At 42.8% G+C, this 8,956-nt stretch overlaps 1 protein-coding gene across 1 annotated transcript; it reads left to right on the forward strand.

The window, feature by feature from the left end:
* The first annotated feature begins 34 nt into the window (after positions 1–34).
* GPALPP1 (GPALPP motifs containing 1) lies at positions 35–8,355 on the forward strand. The gene is made up of 8 exons (XM_027472045.3): positions 35–166; positions 1,521–1,665; positions 2,681–2,776; positions 4,392–4,500; positions 5,127–5,261; positions 5,503–5,667; positions 6,229–6,324; positions 8,025–8,355. The coding sequence occupies exons 1-8, from the start codon at positions 112–114 to the stop codon at positions 8,241–8,243; spliced, it is 1,020 nt and encodes a 339-aa protein (XP_027327846.1). The 5' UTR covers positions 35–111; the 3' UTR covers positions 8,244–8,355.
* The last annotated feature ends 601 nt before the right edge of the window (positions 8,356–8,956 follow it).

The raw sequence follows: 8,956 nt of genomic DNA on the forward strand, positions 1-8,956 counted from the left end.
CGTGGCCACAGCCGGAGGGGGCGTGGTTAACCCCGAGTGGGCGTGGCCTAGCTGCGAGTGGGCGGGGCGTAGCTGGCGCGCGCGCGCGGCCCCGCCCCCCCGGCGGCCGCCATGCCCCGGCAGCTGCCCGCAGCCCCGCCGGACCCGGAGGAGGACTGCGCCCGCGGTGAGCCTTTGGGGGGGGAGGGGGAAGGCTCTGTCGCGATATGTCCTATCGCGATCGAAACGTCCCCTGGGGAACAGCCCTGAGCGCGTAGGGCTGCGGCAGCCGTTCCCGTGCGGGGCGGCGTTTGCCCGATTTTAGGCTCTGCAACACGGGCGATAATTAATTATTTGGTTAATTAATTAATTAAGTAATTAGCCGGGCGAGTAATTAGCATCGTTAGGCTGCGATTTCGCCGCACCGAGGGTTTGGGTAGCGTCCGGGCTCGGGCACACGCTGACCCCGCCTGGGGGGGGGTCCTGTTACCCTGGGACCTGGAGAGGGAGCTTAAAAAAAAAATAAAAAATAAAAAATAATATAAAAAATAAACCTAAAAAGTATGTATAAATGTGTGTTTGAGTATTATTTGGGTTTGTAGCTCCTCAGCCGGGTGCCTTCCTGGCTTGCCACAGCGCATATTTTTAATGCCTTGTGTTCAGGGGTGTTTCTCAGCCCATATGGGAAGACTTTTTGAGCCTTTATGTCCATTTATTGTATTATTTGTGATTGTTTCTATTATCTTGAACTTACTTTGCTTTCATAGGGTGGCGTGTTTTTTTATTTGTTTTTTTTTTGCCCTCTTAATGCTAAAATGGGTCTGTACATCCCGGTTAAGGTCCATCCCATTAAATCTGGTTAAGGTCCATCCCATTAAATCGGAGAAAACGTAAGCGGCAGGTCTGTCTCGATGCTTCACAAACCAGCCAGCTGATCTCGTGCTGTGTCTCTTGCTAAAGACAGACAAAAGCATTATAAAACTCCCTTGAAGGTCTCGGTTTCTGCCCAGCCTTTGTCAGCTGACAGTGGGACCTCAGCCTGCATCAGGTATCAATTTGTGCCATCAAAAAAAACCCTTTAGCTGAAGGGGTAGTTTCCTGTTACCCTTCATTTATGTGGTTTTATCGCACCTCATCTTTTCATCTAGCCCTGTTCTGAAAGCTAACGATGCCTTTTCCCCACCAGGCATCTTTTTGTCCCATCAGGCTCAGGCTCCACACTCGAAATACTAAAAGGAGGAATGGTGCCTGTGCTGCAGGGCATTAAATCATCCCTCGCTCAGCAGAGGCCTTAACTCTGTGCCTGCTGTCTGCTCACTCCTGGGCTCAGTGTGACTAAAACTGGAGTGAGAAAACCCCTAACTGTTAGCCCATTCTTAGAGCAGGAGGGCAATTAAATTCTGGTAACGTGTGGTCTCCAGTGCTGCGTGTGTAAAAATGACGGGCTTCTTCACTAGGAAGCTTCAGATTTAACGGATTATTTAACATAATCAGTTCTTGGAAATGTCTAATAACTGTTGTGCGTACCTCTGGATGTTCAGTTGCAGGACCAGCACTGCCTCCGGACTACAGAAGCAGCAGCAGCTCGGAAAGTCCTGACAGCGATGACGACTCGGGATCTCTTCCTCTACCCAGAGATGCACACGGAGACTCTGAAGAGGAGCCAGAAGGAGCTTCAGTGCCCAAGTGAGTCTCTTCTTAGGTTGTTTGTGTTGTTACGTCGAAATAGCGACTGGAATGTGTCTGTGTAAAATAGGACAAACTGTGATACATAAACAAAAAGGTAAACCCTGTACCTACATAAAATGTAGTGGTATGTTCTCCGTGTTCTTTGGGGTCAAGATTGCTCAGCCAACCTCTGTGACTTGTTAGGGTGGAATTCAGATATTTAGGGCAATCTGGTCTGTGTATGTTCCTGTATGAATTTTGTTCTGTGATTAAAGTAATAAATTTCCTTCATGTTTTGATTGTGCTGAGGACAGGCTCCACTTACAGTGCATGTAAGTGTGTGGTGCTTGAGCTTAGCCTTGTTTCTATTACACTTACTCATAAAGTTAGAAGAACTATTTAGGGGCAGGAATTTACACATTCAGCTAAGCCAACTCGAAACAAAATTGTTTAGTAAATATCAAGTCTGCACATGCTCTCATTTTGGGGGGGTCGATGACTCATGATTGCAGTGCTAAAAACTTGTGTGTTTCAGACCTTGTGTAAGGGTCTTGAAGCACATCCTTCCGTCTGAGAGTGTTAGAGTAAATATTGCTCACTTTTCTCTTGCTGTCTTACTCAGCAGCTTTTCAATTCAGCAGAATTGAACTGGGAAACCTACCAGCCAAAATGCAGTCGACATATAAAAATGTAAAAAGTGTGCTGAATTTAAAATTACTTTGTGACTGGAAAATTGGTATTTTACCAGACTACTTCTCTTCCTTCTACTGCAAAAGCACTCCTCATGTTGGCTGGTTTTTGTTTTTTTTTTCTTAAATGTCAGAATATCTTTGGAGTGAGGCTTATGGTCTCAAATTTTTAATTGCTTCAAATTATTTTGGAACCTTTTGTACTGTTTCCTTGGTAACAGCAAGATATTTAGTACATAAAACTGAAATCATATTGTTGGTTTTCTTTCTTTTTCCCTTCTTAAAGTGTAGATAATTGCTGTGCGTGTCAAGGTAATTAGTAAGTGAAATCTCTGTGTTTGCAGAAAGCCAAAAAGAATGGAAGAAAATGATGATGACGATGGCTTTTTTGGGCCTGCTCTTCCTCCCGGATTTAAAAAAGAGGATGATTCTCCAGAGAGGTAATTAGAATGGAATTATGTTCAGGAACACGATTATTTTAGGTAAAATATTTTGTGGCAATGCTACAGAACACTTCAGTTGTACACTGCAGATTCAGGTGATTGAAATTTTTTCTTCAGTTTATGCTGAGGTTATTTGGGAGTGTCCTTTCCATACCTTTATTGAACAAGTTTCTCTGTAACCCACTTGTAATTGTGGGGTGTCCTGCTCAGTGGGCTCATTTTGTGCTTCCACAGCTCCCAGAGGAGCCAGCTCTCTTCCTGACATTTCACATGCACAGCTTGTTCTTTGAATGTTATAAAATGTAGGCAGTCACTAAAAAACAAAGAAGTCCCTAATACAGCACCACAAAGAAGTGCTTGGAGATTTAATATCAGCCAAGGTACATTTCCTGCTTTCTTGCATGAAGCCTGAAGTGGCAAAGTGTTACCTCGAAGTGTGCAAAGGAAAAGAGGGAGAAAAACAGGCATTGCGTGAAGGTTAAAGAGATGAGCAGCAATCTAGGTGCTCATCCGTCCCATAAGCTCAGGGTTTTGCGTGCTTAGCCACTTTTTCTCTCTCCAGGGCAGCTCTCTTCCAAGCTAGCAGAGAAGTTGCAAGCACCAGGCTGTGCGTTGCAGTGTATGGACATCCTGTTTCTTAGCTCGGTGTGACCTGTTTTTGTAGAAAAGCTGTTGTTCCATGCTATCCTTTCCAGACTTGTCAAAGCAAGCATTCCCAATTAAGAGCAGACCATAATGAGAATAATTCAGTTCACGTCACATTACATTTGGTTGCCCAAAAGCTCAGAGAGTGGAGATCATCCTAAATCCAGCCTCTGCCTGATGTATTGTGGGGATTCTGTCACCTGGATATTTCTGCAGGTGATAATTGTTTGGGTTTTTCATAAGCTTTGAGGAATATGATGGCAGATTATTAAAGAGCTCTTTCCAGTACAGCAGGCACAGTTTGTAGTCTGCTTTGAGTTGTGCTTACCATTGGGAATAAATTCTCACCTTTGTGTGTTCCTGGAGGTAGCTTAATTATCACACTACTTGCTGAGTTGCTGTCCAAAAGTGAATCGGTGACGTTAAAAGGCATCACAAAACCTTTCTTCTGTCTTCCCTCCTCCAAGGGAAAGCAAACTGAAGTTGACAGCAGTTTGCTGATGCTGTGCCTTAAAGGGTAGTGAAGCTGTAGTGCGAGACCAGAAGGAGCAAACGTGGCCTTGGTGCTGGAGAAAGAGCAGCGTGCGTTTGGCCTCGCTCCTTTCCTTGCTCTGTAATCTGGTGAAGGAAGCTGGGGAAGAAAAAAAGGGGATTTCCTTGACTACATGCCACAACTTTCCCAGTTTCCTTGCATTCCAGCTACCTGCAGAGATCCTCATGGGAAATGGAGAGAGACTGTTCTTACGAGTTCAGTCACTTCTGTGGTGTGCTCACAGGAGGCACACCTGCCATGGGAAGGAAGGAGAACTACACTTCTCTTAAAACTTTGATTTTTATTTTTATATTTACTTATTCAAAATTTTTCCTGCAGGAAATGCTGTCATTTAATGTAGCCATCTGTGTTGGCTGTGTTACTTCCTTTTTTTCCAACTTGAAAAAAATATATTTTTTTTTCTTCCCCCTTGAGGCCCATTATAGGTCCTGCATTACCGCCTGGCTTTAGGAAGTCTTCAGAGGACACCAGGAGTGCCAGATGTTCCCCTGGACCATCAGCTTCCTCCAAATTCTGCAACGAGGTTTGTGAAAACACAAGTCTTTTGCTTTTTTATAAGCTATCAGTGATGCTTAAGCAGGTAGGAGCCTGTAGAAGTCTAGTAGGCAAGCTTTTCTGCATGACAGTTTAATTTTAGACCAGCAGGTGTCTGACTTATTTTTGCCTGCATCGAATGCGGCATCTTAAGTAAGCCTAAAAAAGAAGCAGGCGGCTCTGGTGTGTTGTGATTTTGCTGTTAGATGGATGAATGCAAGAGGTGTGGGCATCCTAAATGGTAGTCACAGTGATTCTTCTGGATGCTTTTCCTTTATTTACTTTTGTAGAATATGTCCTTTGCAAGTGAACATCTTAGCAAAGTTCAGATCTTTGAAAACATTAAAAAGGAATGCAGCCTGCCAGAATGAAAATATTGACCTACAATTCAAGGCTTTACTCTTTTCTTGGTGGGGGCAGGTGACAGTATGAGCTCAGGGGACAATTCTCCATGCAGCGTGAAATTGGGATCCTTATGGTGGGGATGCGTCCAAACGTTGCTAGGGATAATGAAGCTCGGAGCACCAAAGCTCTACACCTGTGTGTTTCTAATCTATCTGCACTCTCAGGGGCTCCATGGCTGCATGACTGAGGGAAATGTTTTGTTTTTGGAAGGTAACAAGTAGCAGTGAGGAAGAAGACACCATTATAGGCCCAATGCCTGCCAAAGGACCAGTGGAGTCTGATGTGACTAAAGAATTTGAACGCAGAGCTCAGAGAATGAAGGAAAAACTTACTTCAGCAGACAGCGTAAGTTGGGTTTTTTCACTCATAATATTTTGTTGCTGGAGTGTGTTTGTGTTTTTCTTTCCCTGCCTGAGTCTGCTTGAGCCCTGTCACTGTTGTGTTCGTGATGCTAAGTGTTAAGACAAAAAGAAGTTCCTGATTCCTGCTGGAAGCTGAAAGATTCAGACAGTGGGTTTTACCTATCTGATTTTGTTGTGTTTTTTTTTTTTTTTCCACTCTTTTTTTCCCCCTCTCTTTTGTAAAGGATGAACCCAAGCAGCTTACCAGGGAATCATGGATGACAGAACTTCCACCTGAACTGAAAAACTTTGGATTTGGTCCAAGAACATTCAAAAGAAAAGCTGATGACAAATCAGGTGATAGATCTGTTTGGACTGATACTCCAGCTGACAGAGAGAGAAAAGCCAAGGTGAGCACTTACTCATTTGTATATGTGTTTATATATATAGAAAATCACTTTATATATAAATATATTCATGTGCATATTTATATTCATATATATGAAGTGTTGTTTGTAGATATATTTTGTATATATACCTACATATACTGCCCTCAAGTTTATATATGCAGACAGTTATTACACGTGTTGTTGGTACTCTGTGAAAACAAAGCTCAGCTGGTCAAAGAAAAAATTCTTCTCATTTTTTTCTCTAGTGACTTGCTAAAACTCCTTAATTGAGACTTAAAAATGAAGGAGAGGAAATAACCATTTAAAGTAACATTAGTATTCATTTGCTCCCTCTCCCTTCTGCAGTAGTCAATTACTCTGTATCAGGTCATCAAATTTCCAATTATCCATTTTTTTCCTCTATCCAGCTGAGCAAAAAATATCCAATGGTTTCTGCCCTTCAGATTTAATAAAAAATAAATATAGATTTTATTATCATTATCATCATCGTTATTATAATTATTACTTTGGAAGTTCTGATGACTGTGGTGATAACTGTAGTCATTCACTTGCACTCCTCAGGAAAGGGAAGAGACAAAAAAGTCAACCAGTAAGGATAATGAAGTTGTATTATCTGGAAGAGACAAGAGACTTGCTGAGCAGGTGACTTCCTACAATGTAAGTGTAATAGCATCATGCTTCCTCTTACTGCATTTCCTTCCAGTCTTCACTCTCTCCTTGTTCTTGTTCTTGCTAGCACAGCTGCTTTATATGGTGATGCCACTACGGTCTTGTTTAGGCCCTAAACCTACTGTTAAGTCATTAGGACATGTACCATTAAGCTACATGACTGATGGGCTTACAAATCCAGAGCTATTAGAATATTGTCTTAAATGCCTTCTTCTCTATTTTCTGTCTGTACTACCATTATGAAGGTAGGGGAATAACTTTTATTTTATTGAAGGATAGGGTAAGAGTAACTGACACCGTTTACGTGTTCTTCTGCAAAGCATTTGGCACTGTTCCTCGCCATACCCATGTCTCAAAAAATCTGAGAGAGATGGATTTGTCAGATCGACCACTTGGTGGGTAAGGACTTGGCTAGATGGTCACGCTCGAGGAGTTGCAGTCAATGGCTCAATGTCTAGGTAGAAAGCAGTGACAAGTGGTGTTCCTCAGAGCTTAGTATTGGGACCAGCGCTGTTTAACACCTTTGTTGGTGACAGGGACAGTGGGATTAAGTGCACCCTCAGCACGTTTACCAATGACACCAAGCTGTATGGTGTGATCAACATGCTGGAGGGAAAGGATACCATCCAGAGGGACCTGGGCAGGCTTGAGAGGCAGGTTTGAGCCTCATGTGTTCAATAAGGCCAATTGCAAGGTCCTGCATCTGAGCTGAGGCAATGCAAAGGATAAATAGAGGTTGGGCAGAGAATGGATTGATAGCAGCCCTGAGGAGAAGGACCTGGGGATTTTGCTTGGTGAGAAACTTGACATGAGCCAGCTCTGATCTTGTGAGACCTCACCTGAATTGGGGCCACCAGCACAAGAAGGACATGGACCTACTAGAACAAGTCCAGAGGAGGGCCATGAAGATGGTCAAGGGGCTGGAGCACCTCTCCTTTGAAGACAGGCTGAGGGAGTTGGGGCTGTTCAGTGTGGAGAAGGCTCTGGGGAAACTTTATAGTGGTCTTCTATTGCCTGAAGGGGGCCTGCAGGAAAGCTAGGGAGGGATTCTGCCAGGGAGTGGAGGGGTAGGACAAGAGAGAATGGCTTTAAACTAAAGGAGGGGAGATTTGGATTAGATGTTAGGAGGAAATTCTTCATTGAGAGGGTGGTGAGGCCCTGGCACAGGCTGCCCAGAGAAGCTGTGGCTGCCCCATCCCTGGAGGTGCTCAAGGCCAGGCTGGATGGGGCTTTGGGCAACCTGGGCTGGTGGGAGGGGTCCCTGCCCATGGCAGGGGGCTGGGACTGGGTGGTCTGTAAGGTCCCTTCCAAGCCCAACCATTCTGTGATTTTGAGGATCTTGGGAAATACTGCTTCTGTTTCTCCGAATCTTGACAGAGCATCTTATTCATTCATTTTGCATTAGTTTTGTAACTTTCCTTCTCTGGATATGGAGACTCAAGCACGTTGTGGGTATTCTGAACACCAGTCACAGCAAGTTACAGGTGTTTTACTAAGCGTGGCCAAGACTGATTAGCCGTGCTTTCTGCACTCTGCATAAAATTGACCCTTCTGATTTCCAGTTCTTCAGCTTTCTTCTTTCTTGGGAATTCCTACACTTGCTAATTCCTGGCCAGTCTTTCCACTTAGAAAGGTTGCATTGTTAATACCTTGTAATACGGTATTCCTTCCTCTTCCCGTTTTTACAGGAGTCCAAGAGATCAGAATCTCTCCTGGACATGCATCAGAAAAAGCTGAAGAGCAAAGCATCAGAAGAAAAGACCAAACCTCAGGAGAGAAGGCCATTTGACCGAGAGCAGGATCTCAAAGTCAATCGATTTGATGAAGCACAAAAAAAGGCCCTTATAAGAAAATCCCGAGATCTGAATAGTAAATTTGAGCACAGTAAAGGCAATATGTTTTTATAAGATAAAAGCGTGAAGCGTTTTGGAAGTCAGTTAAAATTTGAATGCTTAATTTTTTAAGTATTTTTCTGTAAATATTTGTACGCAGAATAAATATCCTGATGTTTAACTAGTATTTCTTGTCTGTAAATACTCTACTATGGAGGACCATCTGTACTAAAGCTAAACTGATATAGGAAAGTGCTGTTTTTTAAAAGAAAGAAAAAAACTTTGGAAGAAAAAAAAATAATGTGAACTTGCTAGATTTTTTTTTCAGTGTAAAAATGAATTAATTAAGCTTTACACACACCATTTTAGCAGGAAGAGATAGTGGTAGCAGAAGAAGCAGCAAAGCCTCCAGATTTGCAGATTTCATTATAAAATGCTGGTATGAATGAAGAGTGACTTGAATTTCTGTTTGCAGGGCCTATCATCAGAAAATCCATCTCTTTTAAGCAGATGCTATGTGAAAATTGAACCAAACTAAAGCTTATTTTGTCAGCTGCTTTGCAGAGCAGAACAGCTCTTTGGTATCGAAAAGGAAATAAATTTGATAGTTTAAAAAATGTACATCCATGCTTAGAATTTTTTGAGTTTTATATGTGTGTCTGCTTAGCTGAGTTGTGGTACTTACTTAAAACAGACTTGTTTTGTAGTCTTATTTTTTCCCTCTGGAGTAATGTTCAGAGTTGTTTTGTAAGGAGTCACTTAAAATATCTAAATGTGAACACCCGACA

Source organism: Anas platyrhynchos, chromosome 1 (assembly GCF_047663525.1).
Source record: "Anas platyrhynchos isolate ZD024472 breed Pekin duck chromosome 1, IASCAAS_PekinDuck_T2T, whole genome shotgun sequence".
In the NCBI taxonomy this organism is placed as follows: domain Eukaryota; kingdom Metazoa; phylum Chordata; class Aves; order Anseriformes; family Anatidae; genus Anas; species Anas platyrhynchos.

Bases quoted from the DNA above. Each gene is read 5' to 3' on its own strand.
- GPALPP1 (XM_027472045.3), top strand. From the start codon at position 112: ATGCCCCGGCAGCTGCCCGCAGCCCCGCCGGACCCGGAGGAGGACTGC. The intron at 167-1,520 runs GTGAGCCTTTGG...CTGGATGTTCAG, and splicing joins GGAGGAGGACTGCGCCCGCG to TTGCAGGACCAGCACTGCCT. The intron at 2,777-4,391 runs GTAATTAGAATG...TTCCCCCTTGAG, and splicing joins GAGGATGATTCTCCAGAGAG to GCCCATTATAGGTCCTGCAT.